The 27,020-nt window shown below is 30.6% G+C and overlaps 3 protein-coding genes and 2 pseudogenes across 3 annotated transcripts; 3 read left to right on the top strand and 2 right to left on the bottom strand.

Annotated features, from left to right (window-relative positions):
* Nucleotides 1–74: 74 nt before the first annotated feature.
* Nucleotides 75–2,303, top strand: LOC125876573 (F-box protein PP2-B10-like). Its single transcript, XM_049557787.1, has 3 exons — nt 75–428; nt 1,451–1,569; nt 1,662–2,303. The coding sequence occupies exons 1-3, from the start codon at nt 156–158 to the stop codon at nt 2,170–2,172; spliced, it is 903 nt and encodes a 300-aa protein (XP_049413744.1). The 5' UTR covers nt 75–155; the 3' UTR covers nt 2,173–2,303.
* Nucleotides 2,304–4,997: 2,694 nt separating this feature from the next.
* On the top strand, nt 4,998–5,872 carry LOC125853009 (F-box protein KIB4-like; annotated as a pseudogene).
* A 1,046-nt stretch (nt 5,873–6,918) lies between these two features.
* On the top strand, nt 6,919–8,055 carry LOC125852897 (uncharacterized; annotated as a pseudogene).
* Nucleotides 8,056–8,541: 486 nt separating this feature from the next.
* LOC125852776 (uncharacterized) lies at nt 8,542–9,705 on the bottom strand. The gene has a single exon (XM_049532468.1). The coding sequence runs from the start codon at nt 9,703–9,705 to the stop codon at nt 8,542–8,544; it is 1,164 nt and encodes a 387-aa protein (XP_049388425.1).
* A 900-nt stretch (nt 9,706–10,605) lies between these two features.
* Nucleotides 10,606–12,765, bottom strand: LOC125847693 (L-type lectin-domain containing receptor kinase IX.1-like). The gene has a single exon (XM_049527357.1). It carries the CDS (start codon nt 12,763–12,765, stop codon nt 10,606–10,608), a length of 2,160 nt encoding a protein of 719 aa, XP_049383314.1.
* Between the last annotated feature and the right edge of the window lie 14,255 nt (nt 12,766–27,020).

Here is a 27,020-nt window from a genome sequence, read left to right as displayed (position 1 = left end):
CGAAACTCAACAAAAAATATTTAAAATCTATTTTGAGTTAAAAACATCTAAAATATGTCGTATCCGTTCATACTACCGTCAACCTAGAAAATTCGACATTTGAGCTTGTATATTCACATTTCAAACCTAGATTTTACAGCGCTCACTTCAAGTTAATGGAGAATTTTAATGGTTTGTCGATGCTACCGGAGGATTGTACTGCGAAAATCTTGGCCTTTACAAGCCCTCTCGACGTCTGCCGCATTTCCCTCGTCTCTAAATCACTTCATTCCGCCGCGGAGTCCGATTCCATTTGGGAAAAATTTCTGCCCTCCGATTATCAGTCAATCATTGCTGCATCACCGAGTCCCATCCCTGAATTTCATTCAAAGAAGGGTCTCTTTGTTTATCTCTGCCATAGCCCTCTCTTAATTGATGCAGGCCGCAAGGTAATAAATGAAAAGCTAAAGGATTGTGATTGTATTTATACTTTTCATTAGTCAATTTAGTGTTATTTAAGAGACTCCATAGCGTACTTTTTTGTCTGCAATACCAATCGCATGAATTATCTTGGGTGGGGTCGAATTTTGAGTTTATATGTTCCAGATTTTAATAGTAAAAAGTAGCTTTAATGGGTATAATTTTTAATACATATACAAAATTGAGCCGAAGTTATTAGCTTTTGCCAAAACCCTAAGGGACCTGTAGATTTTTTTTGTATCTGTTTTGATTTTTCCATATGGTGTCCAGTGCTCTATTGGGGCAAGACTAAATTCAGATTTACGCATAGCAAGACCCAATTCTGATGGCGGTGTTTCCAACATGATTTTTTTTTTTTAAAATTTCTTAGAAGCTCGAACCTTATACACCTGTAGTTTACAAGGTGAAGATCATGGTATTGAATTATTGATTATTGAGGATGTCCTTTAAAATGTATTGATTAGTAAATACTAAATTTAAAAATTGTTTTAATAAACTAAGCTTGTGATCTTTTTCTCACTAATGGAGTGTCAATTGTCAACTTGTAAGTAATAAATTATGAGTTTGCTCATAACTCCTACCATCTACTTGATTACCTTGGGTAGAGAACACAAATTAACTTGAAAATTTAATTTGGTAGTAAATGTTTTCCTTTATTTCCCTCAAAAGCTAGTGCTATTTATCTTTATCCTTTAAGATGTTTTTATAAACAGACATCTCTTGTCATCAGGGGGCAGAGGCAGGTAGGGCCAACGGGTTTTTGGCGGAATATTACACTTTTTATACTTGGTTAAAAATATTTTTTATGCATGTATATTAGAAGTTGAATCCTCTTGGCTTCTTTGTGTGTTTAATTGTTTATATTTTGAACCTTGGTAAAAATTTTGGTTCCACCCTGCTCATCTTGTAAAATCTCTATAGGAACATGTTTCTGTAACCTTGTCGTGTTTCATTAGTTGTGCATTTCTTACTTTACGCTATTGTTCAACAGAGTTTCTCACTGGATAAACGGACCGGAAAGAAATGCTACTTTCTAGGTGCAAGGGATCTTCAAATTACATGGAGTGATACACCCCAATATTGGAAATGGACTTCACTACCAGAGTCCAGGTTTGCCTTTTTTGTTTCCGCGGATATCTAGCTACTATCCTTTTCCTGAAACAGATGTATGCATATTTAACGACAATTGTTTGTCAAATCAGGTTTCCAGAGGTAGCTGAGCTCATACATGTTTGGTGGCTCGACATTCTGGGCAAAATAAGAGCTGGGATGCTGTCACCTCGGACATCCTACACAGCTTACCTTGTTTACAAGCTGGAAGATGAATATGGTTTTATTTATCGACCCTCAGAGGTTTCAGTTGGAATTTCTGGTGTTGAAGTCGACACGCGATTAGCATTTCTGGTGCCTGAGGGTAGACCTCAACGGCGTGATCGCTTTGAAGAGGCAGAGATCGGGGAATCAGATGATGATTATGAGGTTTTTACTCCACCCTCTGATGTGGATATGGAGGATGCTTCTAGTGTCATGCAATCTGATATTCAACGTCCTAAACTTAGAGATGATGGCTGGTTTCAGATAGAATTGGGCGAGTTTTTTACTGAAAATGAAGACGACTACATAGAAATGAGTATGAAAGAGGTGAAAGACTCTGTATCTCATAAGGAAGGCCTTATTGTTGAAGGAATTGAGATAAGGCCAAGAATAGGTTAATTATCACATATTTTATAGAATATTTTTGCTATACAGCTACAATGTATTTCAAATAAAACATGTTTCTTTTTGGACCACTCATCTATTTCAAGTATGTTTTGGTGCTATGGTAACTGAAGTTCTTGTTTATATTTAAACTAGGTAATGTTGCCCGTGCTATGCACGGGCACGGGCCCAATAATATAAATGGTATGTTTTGGGGCTAATAACGGAGATTTTGAAGCGATTGTTTGCGTGGATAAAGGAATAAGTTTTCTTATCACAAACTTGTACTTTATTTGACGCTATTCAAGGCACAATAAGACTATCCACATATAACATTTTTGAAATATTTTATGTTGTCAATTATCATGATTTATAGTATTTTTACGATAGATTCACTTAAAGAATGAGTGGAATTTTTTGTATTTTTTTTCAAAACATATTTTATGTTGTCAATTATCATGATTTATAATATTTTTACGCATTTTTTAAATATAAAAAACCCAAAAAAAAATAAGACAAATAAATTAAAATGGACCCAATATATGTTATTTTTGTTGTCTCAATTTATGTCACACAAATAAAATTTGGAGAGTCATCCAAATTTTAATTTTTTTTAAAAAAATGTTTTAAGTTATTAATTATTGTGATTTATAATATTTTGATGTAACTTTCAAATAACCAACATTACTGGTCACTTTGTCCTAATTTATGTGATATGGATAAAATTACAAAATTAACCCTTTTAAAATGTCTTTCAGATATTTTAAGTTGTTAATTATTATTATTTATAATACTTTTTTGGTAATTTTAAAATGATATGTGTTATTTTTTCTGTCCTAATATATGTGAGCCTGAAAGAATTCTGAGAGTGAACCTATTTTATTATATAGCTTTTAAATATTTTAAATTGGTAATTATTCTAATTTTTAATGCTTTTTAAGTCATTTGTAAATGATATATGTTGCTTCCTTTGTCCCATTTTATATAGTATAAATAAAATTCCCGAAACCAACTAAATTTTTAATATATTTTTTAAAATATTTTAAATTATTAATTATTGCGATTTATAATATTAAAAAAAAAGTACAAAACTTGTATCAGCCTAAAAAATGACCACGATAATTCGAAGCCTACAGAAAGCAATATGGTTGTACGTAATTTTTAAATACTTAATATATATTACTCCACTTGTCTCAATGTATGTAGCATTGATAAAATTTCAAGATTCAATCAAATGTTGTTAATTGTTAACATTTATAATACATTTTACGTAGTTTTCAATAATTTCACATTAAACAATACATATTACTACTTTTGTCTCATTTTATGTGACATTGATAGATTAATTTTAAGAATCAGTCAATTTATTTTTTCTGTTTTTTTAATAAATATTTTAAGTGGTCAAAATCACGATTTATTGTATTTTATACATAATTTTTAACGATAGATTAATTTCAAGAATTAATCGAATTTTTTTATATGTATTTATTTTTGAAATATTTTATGTTGTCAATTATCATGATTTATAGTATTTTTACGCAATTTTTAAATATAAAAAAAAATTAAGACAAATAAATTAAAATGGACGCAATATATGTTATTTTTGTTGTCTCAATTTATGTGACACAAATGAAATTTGAAGAGTCATCCAAATTTGCATTTTAAAAAAAAATGTTCTAAGTTATTAATTATTGTGATTTATAATATTTTTATGTAACTTTCAAATAACTTACATTGCTGGTCACTTTGTCCTAATTTATGTGATATGGATAAAATTACAAAATTAACCCTTTTAAAATGTCTTTAAGATATTTTAAGTTGTTAATTATTATTATTTATAATACTTTTTTGGTAATTTTAAAACGATATATGTTATTTTTTCTGTCCCAATATATGTGACCCGGATAGAATTTTGAGAGTGAACCTATTTTATTATATATCCTTTAAATATGAAATATTTTAAGTCATTTGTAAATGATTTATTATATTATATTATTATATATTATATAAACTCCCTTATATAATAAGAGATAAATATATATTATATAGTAGAAAAAATGATTTATTATATTATATATTATATATTATATAGGGAGTTTATGATTGGACATTACAATGTCCCATCATAAACTCCCTCTTATATAATAAGAGAAAATCCATACTGTACTTTTTGTTTTCAGAACCATAATCATATAATCAGGGCAATGAACTAGGCTTGCACTTCCCATTTTATTAAACTGCCAATTATTAGTGGAATGCTCAGTAATTAGATGAGATGTTTGTTCTCCAGTTTGAACTTTTGTAAGCATAAATGCAGAAGTCATTATTTTCAAGAATCAACCTTGGAGCACAAGGTTAGTGGTAGTTTCTTTCAATTAAATAGTTGAGTTGACTATTTAGATGCCTTGTATATTAATTTTGTAACTGATTAACCAAAAACATAAATGAAGAAGTCAATTTTCTTGGAGCTTAAGGCTAATAAAATAAACAGCTAGAACAGAGAGGATTAGATTATAAAAGCATTTTTTGGATTGTTCGATAAGCTGCAGAATTAAACTTTGTTCTTTTTGACAATTATCTATACATGGCTCCAAATATTAAGAGGAAACAGAAAACTTCATCAAAAGAAGAGCCTTCTTATGTGGAACCATGGCAAAATCTTCCTGAAAAGCTACTCAACTTTCTCAAAAAGCAACCAAGACCTTCAAAACTAGTTGAATCCATAGGTACTGCTGGTATTTCTAAATCATGGAGATGTGTGTCGAGAAAATGTGATTCCATTTCACAATCACCGTGGCTTGAACTTTCAAATGAACCTCAATACTATTGCAAAACTCAGCAGCATGCCTTCAGCATCTCATTTGAAGAAGCTGGTTGCTATTGGTGGAATGGTAGAAGAAGGCCGCGTTATGATCTTTGGAAGCATTTTCACAACTACTCACCTTGGTGGATTTTGAAAGGAGATAAGCTACCTATTGATTACTGCTTTCTGAATAGTTCAAGAGCCTATTGTTATTGGTCTACTTCCTCGTCTGATCGCAAAAAAACATTTTTATTTCCCTATTCCTCTAATGGTGGTGGCGGTTGTTGTTTTCCAGCTTTTGTAGTTTCTAAGTTAGGAGGAAACCAAAAATGGATGAAACAAGAAAGCAGTCAAAATGGTCTTATTGATCCGAATGATCCTAAGGGGCAACTGATACAATTCAGCAATGCCATTATCTTCGAAGGGAAGTTTTATGCACTAAGTTCGCAAGGAACCCTGGCTGTAATAGAGGAAGTTGAAAATCAGTTTCAAGTCACGCGACTTAGTAGAAGGCAAGCCATTCCTTCAAGCTACTCAAGGCATTTCATAGAGTACTTGGTTGAATCTAGTGGAGAGATCTTGCTCATTTTTCTGATCTCAGAAAGATCAAACAGGGTGGTGGACAAAGTGGAAGTGTTCAAGCTGAAGATTGAAGATTTGTCATGGTTAAGATTGGAAAACCTCGGGGATAGAACGTTATTCGCAGGGATTTAATGTGGTATGTCAGTGCCTGCAAGTCAAATTGGCTGCAGAAACAACTGTGTCTATTTTACTCATCATTACATTGATGGCTGGAGACTGTATGATATAGGAAGTGGCTGCATTTCCCCCTGTTATGATGATGCTGGTTCTGAGATTAAAGATCCAGTGTGGGAGGAGCCAATAATTGGAAAAAGAACATCACGACGATGAAACACATGTTTATGATTCAGTATTTCTTCTATGTTGTATTATCATTCTGACATGTTAGTAACCTTGTTACAGTGTGAAATAAAAGGAATTCCTGTACATCTCTTCTGAGACCAGAGTTCAATTATTATTATTGTTACATCACTTGCATCAGTTCATGTTTCTATTAACTCATTTTCCATTCTTTGCCCCCATGGCAAATCGAAATATTATAGTGATTAATAAAGAAGAAGAAAATTATAAAAGGGACAGGTGACATTTAGTCCCTCTCTGTTAGGAGTTTCACAAAAGAAAATTATCTGGACAGCATCCCACTGCTATTAGTGCACCATGGGAATGAGTGAATGACCCTTGAAATATATCCACGGGTCCTTCCATGTCCGCAATCTTCTACCATAAGGCTAGTAATATCCCATATAAAGCCAGATATGGAAGCAGTGAGAATGATTCTTGTTTTGTTGAATTTCAGTGAGTTGTGGCCATAGCGGCTTCCCTATTAGCCTACAATATTTTTGACTTTGCTGATCTCTGTGACTTGGTGACACCACCAAAAGTGATGTTTTCCAGTAGACTCGGTTCACTTGAGATTAAGCTGGTGAGTTCTTTGGGAAGACATGGCCACGGCCTTGGGCTGGTATTGGTTTCTTTCTTTGGTGAAATTTGATTCTTTTCCTTCTGACTTTTTTTTTTGCAAATGGGAGCTGGCAAAGGAAATGGTATGGGCATGTAGCTTGAGGCAGGCTTAAAAGTGATCAAGATCAGATGTGGCCAAAAAGTAAGCTAGCCTCCAAGGTAGTTGATCTCTTGGAGAACAAGGTTAGTGGTAGTTTCTTTCAATTAAATAGTTGAGTTGACTGTTTAGATGCCTTATATATTAATTTTGTAACTGATTAACAAAAACATAAATGAAAAATAATTTCTGAAGAAGTCAACTATCTTGATTCTTGGAGCCTAAGGCTCATAAAATAAACAGCTAGAACAGAGAGGATTAGATTATAAAAGCACTTTTTGGATAGTCAGACAAGCTCGGAATTAGACTTTGTTTTTTTTCGACCATTATCTAGACATGGCTCCAAATGATAGGAGGAAACAGAAAACTTCATCTAAAGAAGAGTCTGCTTCTGTTGAACAATGGCAAAATCTTCCTGAAAAGCTACTCAACTTTCTCAAAAAGCAACCAAGACCTTCAAAACTAGTTGAATCCATAGGTACTGCTGGTATTTCTAAATCATGGAGATGTGTGTCGAGAAAATGTGATTTCACTGCACAATCACCATGGCTTGAGCTTTCAAATGAACCTCAATTCTATTGCAAAACTCAGCAGCATACCTTCAACTTCTCATTTAAAGAAACTGGTTGCTATTGGTGGCATGGTAAAAGAAGGCCGCGTTATGATCCTTGGAAGCATTTTCACTACTACTCACCTTGGTCGATTGTGGGAGGAGAAAAGGTACCTATTGATTATTGCTTTTTGAGTAGTTCCAGATCCCATGGTTGTTGGGCTTCTTACTCGTCTGATCATAAAAAAACATTTTTATTTCCAAGTGTTGGCCATTGTTGTTTTCCAGCTTTTGTAGTTTATCAGTGGGGAAAAAACCAAAAATGGATGAAACAAGAAAGCAGTCAAAATGGTCTTATTGATCCGAATGATCCTAAGGGGCAACTGATACAATTCAGCAATGCCATTATCTTCGAAGGGAAGTTTTATGCACTAAGTTTGCAAGGAACCCTGGCTGTAATAGAAGAAGTTGAAAATCAGTTTCAAGTCACGCGACTTAGTAGAAGGCAAGCCATTCCTTCAAGCTACTCAAGGCATTTCATAGAGTACTTGGTTGAATCTAATGGAGAGATCTTGCTCATTTTCCTGATCTCAGAAAGATCAAACAGGGTGGTGGACAAAGTGGAAGTGTTCAAGCTGAAGATTGAAGATTTTGTCATGGTTAAGATTGGAAAGCCTTGGAGATAGAACGTTATTCGCGGGAATTAAATGTGGTATATCAGTGCCTGCAAGTCAAGTTGGCTGCAGAAACAACTGTGTGTATTTTACTCATCGTTACATTGATGGCTGGAGACGGTATGATATGGGAAGTGGCTGCATTTCCCCCTGTTATGATGATGCTGGTTCTGAGATTAAAGATCCAGTGTGGGAGGAGCCAATAATTGGAAAAAAAACATCACGACGATGAAACACATGTTTATGATTCAGTATTTCTTCTATGTTGTATTATCATTCTGACATGTTAGTAACTTTGTTACAGTGTGAAATAAAAGGAATTCTTGTACATCTCTTCTGAGACCAGAGTTCAATTATTACTATTGTTATATCACTTCATGTCTCTTATTAACTATAGATAATATAAAGGGCTGCAACTTATAGTTGTTTAAGTTATTCCAACTGAAAATTTGGTGCTGCCTGGACTTAATGATTTATATGATACTGGTGAAACATGCGACAATGACTCTGGTGTATGGTGTTATGTGAATGACAATGAAAAAGGACATATTTTTCTAAATTTTCAAACTTCGAGTTTTCAAAGGTAAAATTATGTGACGTTTTTTTCCTTAATAAGAAGAAAGGGAACCACTTAAGTTGAAGATAGAAACAAATAATGCGTAGAAATCGTATATTTCATTATCATGGCAAAGAATTTACCCCAATTGAAAACAATATTTCAGTCAAACTCTTCATCAGCAATGTGCCCAGCCTTGGTCTCCTCTGCAAGACTTCTGTACTTGTTCCGCAACTTAGTCCTTCCCTTGCTCAGTAGAGAATTATGGGACTTATGAATCCTGTTTGCACAATTTTCTCTTCTAACTTCAGGTACAAAAACTCGAAAAACCACCTCTTCAAACTCAGGTTTGTACAGTTCTAAATCATCACTGCATTTCGTTGCTGGTGTAAAATGAAAAACGTTGTGGAGGTGTTTGTTTTCCTTCATGTGATTTTTGAAACCGTTGCCTAAAAATTTCCTTATACAACTCATCTGTTTCAACTTTGACCAGGTACTAAAAGTGAGACTTGTTCTGCCTAATGTGAGGATGACTGTCTTATCGTAATCATCCTCGAGAATTTTTGAAGTGTCTTGTTTGGTGCCATTGCATACTCTCTTTACATGCTCCATTATCCCATCTTTCATGTCCTTCATGCTTGCGTATTCTCTGGCTTGATTTGAAAATTTCTCAAGACTGCCAATTTCAAAAATCAAAGCTAGCGCTTCAATGCTAGCAACATTAACATGTTCATCATCTTCCTCTAATTGTTTCAGAAGAAACGGGATCGATTCTTTCCACTTTTTGGGACTAACGTTCCATCGATCGATGCCTGAAAGAAGGAGAACCCAACCTGATATTGCTGCAGCCGCCACAGAGGATGGATGTTTGGTTTCTTGATTCAAGAATTGCCATATAATTTCCATTGATCTTTCGGTGTCTACAAAGTCTTTGGCACCAACAAAAGTGACAATAGACAAACACTCGAACACCTTGATCGCGTGAGATAATTTGGACTTGATGAGGAGTTCAGGAACTAACATAAGCAATTCTTCATACACCTCATGTGCATTATCACCGGCACCAAGAGTCAAAACAACAAATCCTATCAGTTGTAATGCTAAATCAATCTCCAATGCTGAACCCCGTTTCAAGCAATTTTGGCATCGATGTATCAAAGTGACAAAATTATTTTCAACAAATTCGTAATGGACATTGGTCTGAAATTGCTTAACCAATATCTTTAGTGCGTTTTCTCTGACAGAACTCTTTTTCTTGAATAATTCTTCTAAATAAGTATGGAGCTTCTTTTTTGGAATAGCGGTTGAATTTGAAGCATCGTCCATTTGTATCGACTGCTTAAATTCTTGACGCCGGCTGAGTATGTGGCAGAACTCTGGTATATTTGTACCTTAGTATTCCTATTTATAATACTAATAATAACCAAAATAAACTGAGACTAGGAATCAGCAATACTAAAGTAAACTAGGACTAGAATTAGTTTATTTCCTATTTTGTCAGGCTTCTCTTCCCTCAGTTCTCTGGGTGTAAAATTAAACTAATTGTTTGCAACAAATTTAAAAGTGACAGAAAATCGTTAGTGACGTATTTCTCGAACTAGCTAGAATGAAGAATATTTCATGAATTTGCGGAATATTCTAGATGCGAATTTAGTACCCTTTATATAGGCATGAACTAGGATTTAGGGTTGAGTAGCCTTCGAGAATTATAATTGAAATTGAACACATTTTCTAGAGTTCCAATTCGAATTGAACACGTATATTCTCTAAGAGATTTCTAAGATGTTCCAACTAGTAGGCTTTCTCGTATGATATTCGATCTATATCCCTTTTCACCCCCTGGAGGCCTTACGTGTTGTGCAGGAGCATTTTGAAGAAGTTAATTCCTTCTATAAAAATTAATATGCATCTGCCTAAAGAGTAAAGGATTGTTCATTTTAAACACAAAACTGTAGAAATTTTTGGTACCTTGCTGGTGACTTTTGGTCCTAATGAGTCTATGAACGACTTTGTTTTATCAAGAAGCTGTTTACTAAGAAAAAGCTCAACTAACAACTTCCCCCAAAACTCGACCTTTTGAAAGACGAAAAATCAGTCAAAACTAAAAAGACAAACAATCATTTTATTTTTGCTGTCAAAGTGAATTGAATTCTCAACTTTTAACAAAACTTAGAATTTAATCATCCATGAGAGAATTCAATAAAAAAAAAAAGCAGTAGTCATGGTTTACAAAAGTGATTTTGTCGATGAAGCAGCTGACGAAGTATAGACACTTGAGGAAATAGTGTAAGTCATAGTCTGCTCCTGCTTATTAACTTCATAGGTATTTGAAAATGGAGACGAAAACATATTCAATGGAGGGGGTGAATATGTTGCAACTGGCATTCTTGATGGAAGATTTGGTAATTGGGCTTCAGAATTTAGAACATGGATTGCTTGCCTTATTGATGGCCTGAGTTTGTTGTCTGGATGAGCACACCATAGACCGATGACCATTAAACGTTCCATTTCTTTCTCATTAAACATTTTATTCAATCTTGGATCAGTTGCTTCGACTAGTTCTCCCGTTCCATAGAGGCTCCACACCCATTCAACCAATCTCACTTCATCTTCTGGTGCTTTAATATTTATTGATCTTCTTCCACTTGCTATTTCCAATGCTACTATTCCAAAGCTGTATACATCTGACTCCTTGCTAGCTTTTCCATTCATGATACATTCCGGTGCCATATACCCCACGGTCCCTGCTAACATTGTTGTTTGAGATCCTTTGTCATGGTCAATAAGCCTAGCCAACCCAAAATCACCTAATTTAGCGGTGAAGTTTGAATCCAACATGACATTACTTGTTTTTATGTCCCTATGGACTACACATTGTTCCCACTCTTCGTGTAGATACAGCAAAGCTGAGGCAATTGCTTGAGCAATTTTCCACCTTATTTCCCAGACCAACAATGACTTTTCTTTGAAAAGATGTTTATCTAGGCTTTCATTGGGCATCAATTCATAAACAAGATGCAGCTTCTCTTTCTCGTGACACCAACCGATAAGTTGAACCAAATTTCTATGCCTTAATCGACTGATGATCTTCACTTCTGATGCATACTCCTTTATCCCTTGTTTAGACCCTTTTGACACTCTCTTAACAGCAACATATGAGTTACATTCCTTCAATAAACCTTTATAAACATCACCAAATCCCCCTTCTCCAAGCTTCTGTCCCTCAGCAAAGTTGTTTGTTGCACGAGCTAATTCACCATACGAGAACTTCTTAGGACCGGTACCCTTTTCAAATTCATCATCCATATCTAGATCAATGAAGACATGGTCTAATTTCTTATCTCCTTTCCTCTTTTTCCTCCACAAAAAGCAACTGGCAGTTATCAAACCAAGAATCAGAATAGGTAAACCTATGCTTGATCCGACTACTAGTCCCTTACTTCCTTTTCCCGAGGTGCTGAGTACTTGAGGAGGACCCTTTGGTTCTTGAACATGAGTAATTGGAGGATCCTTTGGATTTTGACCTTGAATAGGATGATTTCTTGGATCTTGAGCTTGTATAGGAGGACTTGCCCTAGGCTGTTGTGGAACTTTGATAGCATCAAAACTCAAACTTGAATTGAAATCCCAAGACTTGACATTGTTTTTCTGAAACAATTGTCCAGTTGATGCTGAGAAGCCAAAACTAACATTCTCAGGCAAATAATCCCTCAGATCAACCGGGTAGCTTAGTTTGTCTCGATTATATTTTTTCTCAAATCCTGTGAAAACAACTTCAAGAACCTTGGAACTAGCATTGTAACTAATCCAAGCATCATTTTTCTTCCCAAGTTTAATGTCATTTTTCCATATTGTTGTAGCAACAGATTCCATAGAATTTATATTGATGCCTACATGTATGTCTGAGGGGTCCCAGTTATTCACATATGTATCGAACTCTATAGCAACAAATGACTCATGTGATGACATGTTTTCTGTCTCAGCATCAACAAGACCAAGGCCACTGCCAGACGAACCAACTGGAATACTCGAACCAACAGGAGCTAAGAAAAAGGCAAGTCCATCAGCAAAACGATCGTTACCATTTGAATCAATAACAAAAGAGAAATGTGTAGTAAAATCTGTCATTTCCCCTGTAGCTTTGTCCCATAACTGCAGTGTCTCAATGTACGTGGCGCGTCCTGTTTTCCTACTTAATGTAATGTTACGTTCATTAGGCGTAACTTGTATGCCCTGTTTCGTTACATAGGCGTCTCCAGTGACATTGATAGAGAGATTAACATAAGAAGGATTGATATTGGTGAGATTGAAGTTCAATGAATATAAAGAAGGGATAACAAAAATTACTAAAAATAGCAACATGTTCAAAAATTTGCTGAGAAACATGGCTTAGATGGTATTTTTGATATTTCACACAAATTGCAGTTTAAGTAAACTCCATTTGGAAATGTTTGTTTTATGAACTTGTTTGTCTTTAACTTTTGTATTTTTGACAATATCAACGATAAGCTTTGGACGGCTTTGTTAAATAACTACTCTATACACCAAGCCATTGGTGGACTATTTCTTTTTCTTTAATCATTCGGTATTTGGTATATTAATCTAATAGTTGGGAAGCTTATATGAAAGATTTTCAATTATATATTATAACTTTAAAATAAGATATTTTTACGTGTTTAATATACGGTACACAATTTATTTATTTATCGTTTTCAGTCTCAAATTTTTTTTGTTTGTCCATTGATCAACTCTTGTGTAATTGTTTAATTAGCAAATTCTTTGTTTGTCCTAGGCAACAATTGAATTTGAACATGTAAGAGAAAAAATCCGTTCCATGTACGACCTCATGGGCTTACATAAGCCCAATAGGCTTACTACAGGTCCAAGAGGAATTAAGAGTCTACTAAAACGATCAACAACAACATATTTTTATATTAGTGCATCAAAATATTTTCTTCAAGGACCAAACCAGATGATTTCAAATTTTGCAATAAAACCGACATCCAACATAAATCCCACCAGACATAACATGCTCTTTTATACTTAAATTTTTTTTTTGAAAATTCGTCTTTTTTGATTTCTCATTCGGGGCTCCATACATGTATTAGAACCTGACTAACTTGAATTCATAACACGTAGGGCCATATTTAGAGGGAACCGCTTCCTACCAAAAAAAATTCATATCTAAAATTCAAACTCAAACATCTAATTAAGAAAGGAGGTGTTTTATTTGCTACACTGCATCCATTGGTATTTTCTCTTTTGTTGTTTTGCCCTATGTCCGGTTAAAAAGGATGCATTAAACTAAAAGCATGGAGTAATTGAAAAAATCGAGATACATACACCATAAAAATATAAAGATATTCTTTATATGATCTTCTCTCCTTTTAATTAACCTATGATTTTATTTTGTTTCCTTAAATGCTACAAGATGCTATTGCTTTACTTTGTACTTCCTCTATTTCATTTTACCTAACTTCTTTGTTAAAAATAATTTTTTATTAATGATTTGTGTCAAGTCAATATAATAAAATTTATTAAATTATTTATTTTCATTTTTATCCTTACTTAATAAATACTCCCTCCGTCCCTATTTAGTTGTCCATTTTAGAAATGACACACATATTAAGGCAACAATGATTAACATAGTGAAGTTATAATTTTGCCCTTATTAATTATGATTCCAAAATAAAATTTATTCAAGATAACTAATCAATGTTGGGGGAAGTTTAAATTTTCAAGAAGTTTAAATGAGGGTATAATAGGAAATTTTTTTTGTCCTTTCTTGATTTGTCAAAATGGACAAGTAAATAGGGACATCTAAAAGAGGAAATATGGACAAGTAAATAGGAACGGAGGGAGTATAAAGAATGATTAATTTATGATGAAAAAGAAAATAGTATTAAATTAAGATTAAAATTAAAAATAATAATTAATAAACTATATTTAAATTAATGTATTTTTACAGAACATAAAAATAATTATAACAAAGTAAATTGGACCGGTTGAAATATTCGTTTATTCAATTTGTCCCATAAATAGTCATTGAAACGGAATAATACCTACTTTTGGAAGTTATTCTTTTTGTTGATTGTGAAAAAGTTAGTGATGCATGTGAAATAATTAGCACCTTAATAATTTGGAAGCAATAGATTAATTATCGCCTGAAATTTACATAAGACAGAATCACTTTCCTTTTTTTTTAATATGGAAAATGGTCTTTTCAAAAAGCATTATGGTCTATGAATTTAAATATATTGGTGCTACCCTAAGTACCTATACAATAAAATAACATCACATCGAACAAAATCAGGATAAGAACAAAAACAAATTATTTGTAGTGCTTTTTCTTTACACACTCCTTAACAAAAAATACTCCCTCGCACTTGGGTATGCACTGTTTGAATTAAATCGAAAAATTAAACCAAATCAAATCAAATTCTAATTTGGATTGGTTTTTTGAATTTTTGATTTGGTTTTAGATTTATAATTTACTTTGTTTGGTTTCGAATTTAGAAAAATGAAAACCAAAAAACCAAAAAAACCGAATTATATATACATACATACATATATATATGTGTGTGTATGTAGATACATACATACATACACACACACACATATATATATATATATTTAAAATTAAGTTGGAGTTAACCACTTTTGTCCCTTTTTAGTTATTTTCATTATGATTTAGTTTATTTTTTTATGTTTGGACATCTATAATTGATATACTTTTAAGTATTGTGTTTTACGTTTTACTTGTGATTTATATTAAAAAGTATATTTAAGAAATTCAATATTTTATATATATAAAATTAGAATTGCAAATATAACTTTGTTATGTTTCTAATTATTGACATAACCGATTAACCAAACCGAAAAAACTCAAACCAAATAGAGAAAAACCAAACCAAACCAAATTTTATTTTGGTTCGGATTGGGTTACACTTCTTCAAAATCAAAAACTAAAAAATCCAAACTGAATAGTATAAAACCAAACCGAAAAATCAAATGCACACCCCTACCTCTCACTCTAATTACTTGTCCATTTTACCCCTTTACTTGTAAAGTGAATGAATTAAAAACTTAAGATATTCAAGAAGTTCTATCATTTTTGAAGTAATTAATTGAGGGTATAATAGGTAAAAAAAATTGTATTTTCTTGATTTATCAAAATGAATAAATAATTATGGACAACTAAAAAAAAGTGGACAAGTAATTATGAAGAGAAGGGGAGTATTAATTAGGTGGTCAAGAATAGTAGTAGTAACTATTGACGATAAAGTAGAAGAAAATTGATAATTAAGTTTGTTTGTCTTGAACTTTTATAAATAACAGAGTATATATTTTTAAAAATCATAACAAATATTTTCTTTGTTCAATAATAGTTGTTCAATAATATTTATCTAATTAAGAAAATTAAGAGATAATTTACATTTTGTGTCTATTTTATTCTTGCTATTAAATATTCCATTATTTATCATCTAATATATTTTTCAAAGCACTAAATTTAATAAAGTCAAATGATAATATAATAATATTAACCCTATTATTTATTGTTTCTTAAGGGGTGCGTCATGTGTGGATAACTATTGTTGGATAGAGAGAATAATTTGAGACATTTTTTCTTTTACTTTTTAAATTAACTAGTTTCATTTATTATGAGTATAGTTAATTAGATGTAATAAAATTATTTGAAACATTAACCTTTACAGCTAGAATTACTATATTTAAATCAACTTCATGCATTGCTTATCTGTCCTTTCCTCAAGACTATGTGAACATGTTCGATCGTATCAGGAAATAATATCGACTTTTCATTTTTTTTAAATTATATTTTCATTGTCTTAATTTTTGTGAGGGTGTCTGATTTGACATAAAATTTAATTTTTTTAAAAAAATTGTAATCTAAAATAAATAATAGATATTTGTATGATTATAAACATCCCATTAAGCATAAAATATACATTTTAAAATTTATTTTTTATTCTACAAATTTACCACTAGACAGTGTCTAGTGGCCTTTTATTAAACATAAAAAATAATTAAATATCATACATTTTAAAATTAACATTTTACTAAATATAAAAAATATTATTCTTTTAAAATGATTGAAAAAAAAGTGACACATAAATTCTACTAAAGTCCATATATATGCATAAATTCTACTAAAGTCCATATATATGCCATCTGAGTATACAAGCAATATATTGGTAATATCATTTTTCTCTTAATTAAATTAAGAGTTCGTTTGGTAGAGTTTATTAATAAAAATAATGCATGTATTAATTTTATATATTAGCGGTCCTTAGTATGGTACACTTTTCTGCTATGTATAATTGCATTAGTTATATACTCTATTGTGTATTGAGGAGTCTATTACTAATTTCATAAATTTCTAGGTATTAATAATGCAAAGAGATTTAATACATACATGATACATTAGCATGGTTAAAGACTCAATTACTCGTCAAAATCATTTTTATATCTTTTCTACCATAATTGTGAAAGATATTATTATAAATAAATATTTTTATACAATGCATATTATTTTTAATAAACCAAATCAAACAATACATAAAAAATAATTTAAACATAACTAATACAAGCATTACTGACTTTTATACACTCTGTCAAACGACCCCACTATTTTTTTGTTGTTTACAAGTGTATAGTAGTTACCCAGTGCCGGCTCTAACTGTGTAAAAGAAAAGGCATGTGCATTATGTTTCAAAATTTGAGTGCACTCATTTATCTTTTAACAATAATAGCTTATAAATTATTTTCTTTTAAAAAATATTGAATATTATTTATGGAAAAAGGAAAATCTTCATATAAAATGAAAAAATTATTAAAAGAATTTAAGTTTGACATATTTGGAGTACTATGTCTCATAAAAGATAATGTAGATTGGTTTAAGGCCCCTGTTTGATTTTTATATTAGATCATTAATATGCTTGAATCGGTGTGCCAAGGATAGAATATACATAATTTCATATGGTGCATTTCTTTTGTGTAGCCATAAAGAGTCAACTTGATAATATTTTACTATGTTCTCACATATGAAAGCTTGAATAAGTGGCAACTCTTTTTAGATCTCAAAAATCGAATTACATTTGATTTACTGTCATCGAGATAGTAATCGGTTTAAGAAAAGGTGAAGATAAATCGAAAAGAAAATTGTAGAGAGATGATTAAATATGATACAATATATTCTTAGTTTATTGAAAATTTGATTTTAAATAAAAAAATATTGAAATAAAAAATTAAGGTAGAAAATTAACATAATTATCACAATATCTTTATTTTTTATTTTACTTTTAGAAGAACATGATTCTAGCTTAAAACACCTTCTCCTGTTTCTCTTTGATTATTAGTACTCTTTTGTTTTGTTTTGTTGGAATGATTATTTTCTTTTCTGAAAAATTAGTTCGACCAAAAAGACGAACCTCAAATCAGAGGTCGATAAAGTTTTGATTGGCAAAAGGTTAGTTCGATTTTTATAATACATTGGAAATAATCAACTTTAGGATGTCATTTTTTTCTGATCTTTTGAGCTCGATTTAAAATTACACAATTATAAAATGCATCATTCTGAATGTTTTTACAAAACATAACTAGTTTTTTTAGATATTTTTTAAAATTAACTTTTTTACTGTTTTTCAGTAGTGTTTCTACCGTATATTCTTACCATAACTCTTACTGATCTTGTATTTTGTCAACGTAATGAATTAGATTCAGGACAAAGCAGACTGGTTTAACTACTATAATGGAATCTCAATCACTCTTTACCAAAAAAACTAGAGAAAGAGTGCTACAATGATTACACAAAATAGTAATTTTCGTCTATAATTATTTGTCCATTTTTTAATTGGAACACATATTAAGAAAATAATTATTGACATAGTGAGTTTACCATTTTACCCCTATTAATCATGAAGTCGATGAATTAAAAATTTAAGATTTTCAAGAAGTTCTATCTTTTAAAAATATAATTAATTAAAGGTATAATAGGTAAAAAAAAATGTCATTTTTTTTATTTGTCAAAATGGACAAGTAAAAAAAGAAAAATTGGACAAATAATTACGAACAAAGGGAGTATATAAAAAAACTACAAGAACAAACAATTTTACTTAATGTTAAATCACATAAATATAAATATGAGATAGTGCCAAATTTGATAAATATCTCCCATTTTATCATCAGATAAGGGCCTAAAATGCCTCTCAAGTATTTGAATTGGTACAAAAATACCCTCCATCCACCTATTGGTCCTAAAATACCCCTGACGTCCACCTTTCGGTTCAAAAATACACTCGATTTTAATCTTTTGACTCGTATTTACCCTTATTTTTAAGGGATAATACATATATTTGACCTTAAACTTGGCTTCAAATTTTAACTTTGACCTCCAACTTTCATAGTGCACAAACAAGCACTTTAACTATCCAACCTTTTAATAAATAAACACGCGATTTTTGGAGCCAAGAGCGTGAAATGCACACGCTGCCACATGTATTATTGAGCCACTCAATGGCTGCCAACTAATTAAACACTTTACACCTCCATTTTAGAACTAAAAAAAAAAAATTTAATTAAGGGTAGAGTTGTCATTTCAGCATTTTTTTCACTGTTGTGTGCCTCAAAAATTACTTCTCACTCGCGCAAAATGCGTGCACATCACGCGTTTTGCCAGGTAAGACACGCGTGTTTATTTATTAAAAGATTGGATAGTTAAAGTGTCTATTTGTGCACTTTGAAAGTTGGAGGCCAAAGTTAAAATTTGAAGTCAAGTTTAAGGTCCAATATATGTATTATGCCTATTTTTAATATCTCCCTTAAAGTAAAATTATTAAATATTTATTTATTATATTGCTTAATGTGATTGGTCCAAATTTAAACTCTTGTCAAATAAATAATAAAAATGATATTTTTAAAAATTTTATTTTTCTATAAAACAACTTATGATTCATATTTTGACCCAATACACTTGAAAATAATATTGAAAAAAAAAATTTCATGATATCTTCCTATTGACTTATTTTAAATCAACCCCAATTCATTATAACGTAACTCAACTCATAAATGGGGATCCAACTAAAATCCATACTTACCGCGACTGATTGTCCATCTAAAAATATTATTACTTTCATTAATATAAAATTTTCTCTCAATTATCCAAATGTCTTGTTCATTTTCTATTTTATTCCTTTTTTAATCTGTTATTCTTAATTAGGATATATGAGACTCAAACTTGAAATGAACTTACATATTTATATTCTTTTAATTAGTATTATTGTTAGATGGGATGAGGGTGGGGATACAAGAAATGATTATTTTTATTCTTTTATTTTTAATTTGGATACACATAAAAAAATGTAATATTTGTACATATTTGCTTGATTAAGTCATCTTTTATTGAACTAATTATTTCTATATGAATACATCATTATTTTCCTCCCTTTTTTCTCTCTTGTTTGTCATAAATTAAAAAAAAATGTGGACAAGATCCAAATAGAAAAAAAAAAAGAGATAGGATGTGAAGGGCCGGGGAAGGAGTAGTTTAGAGAGTAGATGCCTAACCTTTTTATAATTTTAAATTTACTATGAAATTCAAAATCAAGTCGATCATGTGAGCTTATATATTAAGTAATTTCAAATTATTTTAACGTAAAAGAGCCTAAAATGCCCTTAAACTATGAGATTTGGTACAATATTACCCTCCATCCACCTAATGAGAGTGATCCGTTAGACGTAAGGGTATTTTTGAGCTAAAAGGTGGACGTCAGGGGTATTTTAGGGCCGATAGGTGGATGGAGGGTAATTTTGCACCAATTCAAATACTTGAGGGGCATTTTAAGCCATTCTCCGTTATACCATTTATCCTATTGCCTTCGTCTTATTCAAACGTTATTGATAAAATTCCTTCAATCTAGTCTTGAAGCAAGGAACCAATCGTCATGCTTAACATACATGTTTTGTAGAACTTATGCCCCTCCTCTCTTTAAACTGAGAAAGAAGAAAGAAGATGGTTTCAATAGGTTCTTTGAATAGAGAGGTTGCTTCTAGTATCCGATCAAACACCAGGTGAAAAATCAAGAAAAAAAATATAAATATGAATCTGATCTAACTCTAGGTCTTGCGCGCATTTGAGCTTTGGCAATAGAATTTTTTATTTTCTTGGTAGAAGTTATATATTTCTCTTTAATGATTATTTTACGTACGCAATACAAAATATAAATTAATTGTGGCCCAAAAATAAATAGAGAACATCGTATGAGAAAAAAAAACAAGTAGATACAACTAAATTCCAAACAGTGTTAGGGACAAAACAAAAACCTTTAAATTTTAAAATACAACAGACAGAAAAAGAAAGATAATTAAGTGGTGTGAACATTAACTATAAACCTAGGACTATGATTGCATTGTAATATAGTAAAAAATAGACAAGTTGCTCCTCAGGATGATTGGTTCTTTAATTAATTACCTTATCTTTTGAGCAATTAAGGAAAACCATAAACATAAAGAAATCTTTTGAAGATTTTTTTATTTTATTTAGGTTAAAGATAATGGAGTTTAGCCAAACATTAACATGAATTATGAATAATAAACCTAGGACTGCAATTATAGGGCAATACCATAAAGCTTGAGCCGGTCAACCAGAAAGTAACATGAATAATGAATATACTCTTTTAACTATCGTTTTAACTTTAAAAAATTGTATTTAAATAAATATTATTTTAAAATTTTAAGATAAAAAATTAGCAAAGTTTCAACTATATTTACTTTAACATTGAAGAGGCAATTTTTTTTAATTTTGTTTAATTTTCAGTAATTATCTAATAAATAAAAGTAATTCAATAAACTATATTTATACTCCCTCTGTTCACTTTTACTTGTCACAGTTTGACTTGGCACACCCATTAAAAAAAATAATTAATGATATAGGTATTTTACCAAACTATCCCCTATTAAATGATGTCTTAGAAAATGATTTGGAAAGAAGTATTTAATGTTGGGGGTGAAACATGAAAAAAAATTATTGTCTTTTTCCATATTGGGTGTAAAATATGGAAAAACATGTAAAATATAAAAATTTATTTAGAAATAAGTGACAAGTAAAAGTGAACAGATGGAGTTTATTATTATTTTTTCTTATAATGAATGTGAAAAGAGTTAAATGTGACATTAAAATAAAATAATAGAGTAATTAATTAGGAAAATGTCATTGGTCTTAGCTTTGACCAACCATTTGGGGTAAGGCGCATGTTGTCGTACCTATCTTTGTATATTTTTTCATTCGGTGTCTTGAGCTCTTGTATTAAAGCCTTAATTAAATTTGGATTGCGTATTGCAAAGCCTATTTGAAGGTGACACTTTCAACATAATTTTCTCAATATATAAGGTTTAAATCTGAAACTTCTGATTAAATGTGAAACAGTTTTACCATTGCACCATAATCCATGTCGGTGACCAATGTATATTATAGTCTCAAATATTGTTCTTTTTATCTTTCCGAAAAAGAATCATTTTATTAAAGTACTGGGTGAGGTTATCTAGGGGATAAGGTTTGTGAAAGGTGAGGGCGATATTATTTTTACCCCCTTAAGTTTAATTAACATGGAATATTCGATGCATAATTAAAATGTTTGTAATCTTATTTATCCTTTTAAATTTTATTATTTGACAGTTTTTATACCCTTGGACGATCTCACTCTGAAGGGAGTGACACTTGTCCGTAGTTATATATATATATATATATATATATATATCAATTTAAATTCAATAATTTCAAATCATCTTTTTCGGTCAATTTTTAAAAAAAAATAGCTAGAATTTATTATTTCCGCTAATTTTTATTTGGTTAAAAATATGAAGTTTACAAACTTTTTAAATAAATTTGGTTAAAAAAAAATACAGAATTAAAACAGATCATCATTGCATCTAAAGAAGATATAATTACATGATTGGAATTTCAATTCGTATATTCTTGCTAAATTTTTTTATATAATTGACAATAATGAAACTCTAACCAAAGTATTATTTTCCTCAGCTTGTCTTGAAAAAAAAACTAAACAATTGGAACAAATAATTGTATCTAATAAAGAAAATAAGTATACAGTTACAGCTTCATTGTTTGGCCAAAAAAATAATATAGCGCTATAGCCAAATTTCTTTAGTCATTACATTTAAAAAAGTAATAAGAAAATACATCGTTAGTTCTCCATTATTTGAATAATACTGATTTTATTTGACAAAAAAAATTCGAGTTCCAACTTAATTTTTAAAACAAAAATGGCCTAAAAAAATTAGGGACTGTTTGGTTGATGGGATAAGATGTGATATTGTAGAATTAAGTTTAATTTGAAAATTTATACTCTGTCAGATTAAAAATATAAATTCATAAGTTATGGTTGTCTATTTTATCGTATTCCCTCTAATTCATTTTATTTGTCATATTTTTTATGCGCCCTAAATAAATATTAACTAAAACAATTTCTATTTATACTCATATGTATACTTTCTCTTTTACCACATTAATTACTCTTCGTACTTATTAAATAGTGGAAAATGTGAAATAATTTTTTCGACCCAATAATTAGAACTGAATCAATCTCATTCACCATTTTTAGCTCATAGACCTATATGAAGTCAGCTTGTTCACAACATATGAGCTCAGAATCTCAAATCACAGATCTAAATAATGATTAGAAATCATCATTTCAAATTATGTCTAAATTTATATTAATCAGAATTCATTTAATGTCCAAATTTCTAAAATGCTTAATTCTTTACTCAAAAAGGACAACTGGTCATGAATTAATTGCAAAGAACGCTGTTGGTATTTTACAGTTTAATTACAAAGAACAGTTGATCATGGATTAATTGCAAAGAATATTGTTGGCAAATTATAGTTTATAAGTTGAATTCGAAAAAGAAGAAGAAGATGGCTATGTTGTTTTCTATCTATGCATATCTTGACTATTATATAGTTTTTTTTATTAATAACTAGTAAAATTATTCGCGCTTCGCACGAGAAATTAATATCACAAAATTTATAAAATAATACTTAAAGTCTATCAGGCATTAAAACTAAAACTCTATATTATCTTACATACAAGATTACGTAGTAACATGTTTTAATAATGTAAAGGAAAATGAAAATTCTTACATCTTTTCATTTATCCTTAATAACACAAACATAAATTAATGATTGTTAAAATATATACCAGGATCTGTAACATAAGCAATGGTGTCAGTGAGCCACTCAACAGGAGCAAAATACATAAATATTTAATGGTGAAGAAGAAGAAGAGGTTCGGAATTTTCGTTGTTTGAACAAATGTTTATTGTGCCTTATCAGAAAGGCTACAACTATTTGAAAAAGTTGCAACCCATCGGAAAGGTCACAACCTTTCATAAAAGTCACAACTTTTCATAAAAGTCGCAATATTTCATAAAAATCGCAACTTTTCATAAAAGTCGCAACTCTTCATTAAAGTCACAACTTTTCATAAAAGAGGAAGACTAATTTTAAAAATAAATAAATAAACAGGGAATTCTAATTTGTGATGGCGCCACGTAGATGGGCCTAAGGTTCTTTATATATATATATATATATATCTCACGTCCAGAACTAAAATATTTACTCCAATCCGTGTCAATTCCGTGTCTGGGCTTTTCCTTCATTCGAACAACTTTTCGTCAGACTTGTAATATAATAATTAAAATAATAATTATAAAGGCTAAAATTAAACAGAAATTGAAAACTTAATTATTTATTAAGCATTATTGGATAGATAAATACATGACCACATGTGGTTTGTACAAGTCTTATTCACTCCGTCTCAAATTATCTGTCGTATTTCTCTTTTACACGTCTTTTTAAAAAATCTTAATTATAATGAGTTTTGACTATATATATAATCTTTATTTATGTCTTGAGTTATAATCTTTATGCACGTATCATAATTGAGATGACTATTTATAAAATCAACGTCAGATAATTTAAGAAGGAGAAAGTAATATAAAAGACCAATTAGAAATAAGTTCGGTTAACAACGGTTGATTTCCATGGTTCACTTATGCCTATCAACCTTAGCTAATTCAGAGTTCACCTCAACAAGTTACAATATATATACATATAATGTAAGTTGACATTCTAAATGTTTTACCCTTTCAAATTTGATCCAAAATAAGTTGTAGAAAATCAAGAAAGCACTAATAACTACCCTCTAAAAAAAGTATCATTACTCTAATAAATAACCTAAAATTTCTTAGATAATAATAATTAACTGTACAAAAATCTTAAAAGACAAATAATATAAACGGGAGAAAGTGATGTTTGTTGGGACCGAATTGTAACAGTGGATTTTTGTCTTCTCTACTTGGATTTTTTTTTTCCTAAAAGAGAGATGGAGAAAGGTTAAAGAAGTTACTAATCAAGAAAAGATACCAAGTGGTTAGTCAATTTTAAAAAAGATTTGGGTATCAATAAAGTTTGGACATACTACAGCAAAGTAGTGTAGTATTAAAAGGCACTTCCTTCATGTGTGCTCAGTAAATAATGATTTAATTGTTATTTTATAAATTTAAGATATAATTAATTATTACTACTTTTTTTTTTTTGCATTTTTCCATTTATTTAATAAACATGGAGATAAATTAATATGGTAATAAGAAATAATAATAAGGATAATTTAGAGGAAATAAAATCTCTTAATTATTTATAAAATAATTTTTTTAATCACTTATATGTAAAAATAAAAATGTATTGTGTATAAAATTAAAGATCCTTATATGCAAAAATCAAAATCACTCTAAAAATGACATAAACGCAAAAAAAAAAAATTTAAAAATAGAATTATAGTGGCCTAAGAAGTCAAGTCTCCTTATACTCCTTCTGCCCCTTTTTGTGGTCAAATTTCTACTTGACATACCTAAAAAGACATTGATTAGTATAGTGAATTTATCATTTTACCATTATTGCTTGATAGGATCCCAAATATATTTATTTACTTATTATATTTTTCAAAAATATTAACTCAATGTTAATAATTCAGTATATAATAGGAAAAAATAAAACTATACTTTCTTAATTTGTCAAATATGACAAGTAAAAAAAGACATTTAATTAGAAAATATTTGACAAGGAAATAGAAATTGAGAGAGTACTTTAGTATAGTTTAATATTTCCTCTATTCCAAGTTACATGATTTTGTTCTTGTTTAGTTAATTTTTAAAAGAATAAAATATTTTTATATCTATTAATAATTTATTTGACAAATACTTATTTTATCCATGATTATATTAGGGAAAATTTTATATAATAGCAAACTGTTAATTCAAATTAAATGTTATAAACATAGTTTGATTTAATTGTACCCCAAACAAACTGTTGCTATTTCGCCTCTCTCCTGGTGAATCTCGTTCGTCACTCTTGTTCTCTCCCTCGCCTCTCTCGCTTTTTATACAAACGCAAATGTATAAAATGCGTTTGTGTTTGTATAAAGCGGAAGAAAATTGTATATATACATATATTTTCGTTCCCCTCTCCCAGATCTCGCTCGCCACTCTCCCAGATCTCGCTCGCTCACTCGCCTCTCTCACTTTATACAAAAACACAAATATATAAAATGCATTTGTGTTTGTATAAAGTGAGAGAAAATTGTATATACACACATATTTTCGTTCCCCTCTCCCAGATCTCGCTCGCCACTCTCCCAGATCTCGCTCACTCGCCTCTCTCACTTTATACAAACACAAATGTATACATTGTGTTTGTGTTTGTATAAAGCGAGAGAAAATTGTATATACAAATACAAATGCATATATTTTCGTCCTATACACTTATGATTATACAAATACGATCTTCCCCTGCCAGTTTTCTTTTGTCTTTTTCTCTTTCTCACTTTGTACAAACACAGATTATACAATTGATCTTTTGTATATGTATACCAAAACAGATTATACAACTGCTTTCTTTTGTATGTGTATAGCGAAATTATACAACTGTTTTCTTTTGTATATGTATAGCGAAAAATACATATTTATGTTTGCTATGGAGCGCAATTATGCAAACTATAGCTATAACATACAAATATAATTTTTGTGTTTGATATATCATGTGAAAGTTGCTCATTATATTATGACTTATTCTAGACCATAAAAATTTCTCTTAAAAGTGTCACAAAAAATGACAAATAAAGTCCCCCACAAAATTGGCGAAAAGCCATTGACAGATCGAAACGTGTCAGTCAGTTATTTGTTGAACGACCTCAAAATTTTGTAAAAACATTTTCTTCAAATGAAAAACCGCTTCTGAAAGTCCGAGGATATAACCCACTTTCTCAATTACGGAAGTTAGCATACTCGCCCTGCTGTTGTCCTAACATCTGTCCCTAAATGGCAAATCCGTAATACGGTGAATCTTAAACCCGTACTATTAGTCCGTTAACGCAGTTGTATTGATATTTCTAGACACGTGTCAGCGAGTGAGGCTATTTATTCAGTACTCGCGCGAGTAGGGGAGGTAAAATATCTGGTAAGTGGTTTAGTGAACAAAACGAGCTGCTGGTTTCTCTCTAAATACCACCACCATAGCTTAAGCTTTCCATTTTAAAGCTTTAATTAACAGATTA

This window comes from Solanum stenotomum, chromosome 1, assembly GCF_019186545.1.
Source record: "Solanum stenotomum isolate F172 chromosome 1, ASM1918654v1, whole genome shotgun sequence".
Taxonomy (NCBI): Eukaryota; Viridiplantae; Streptophyta; class Magnoliopsida; order Solanales; family Solanaceae; genus Solanum; species Solanum stenotomum.
Note: the sequence above shows the minus strand (reverse complement) of the source record. Positions and strands in the feature narration are given on the sequence as shown.

Excerpts from the sequence above, each read along its gene's own strand:
- LOC125876573 (XM_049557787.1), top strand. The coding sequence starts at position 156 with ATGGAGAATTTTAATGGTTTGTCGATGCTACCGGAGGATTGTACTGCG. Across the intron at positions 429-1,450 it reads TAATTGATGCAGGCCGCAAG|AGTTTCTCACTGGATAAACG; the intron begins GTAATAAATGAA and ends ATTGTTCAACAG. Across the intron at positions 1,570-1,661 it reads ACTTCACTACCAGAGTCCAG|GTTTCCAGAGGTAGCTGAGC; the intron begins GTTTGCCTTTTT and ends TTGTCAAATCAG.
- LOC125852776 (XM_049532468.1), bottom strand. The coding sequence starts at position 9,705 with ATGGACGATGCTTCAAATTCAACCGCTATTCCAAAAAAGAAGCTCCAT.
- LOC125847693 (XM_049527357.1), bottom strand. The coding sequence starts at position 12,765 with ATGTTTCTCAGCAAATTTTTGAACATGTTGCTATTTTTAGTAATTTTT.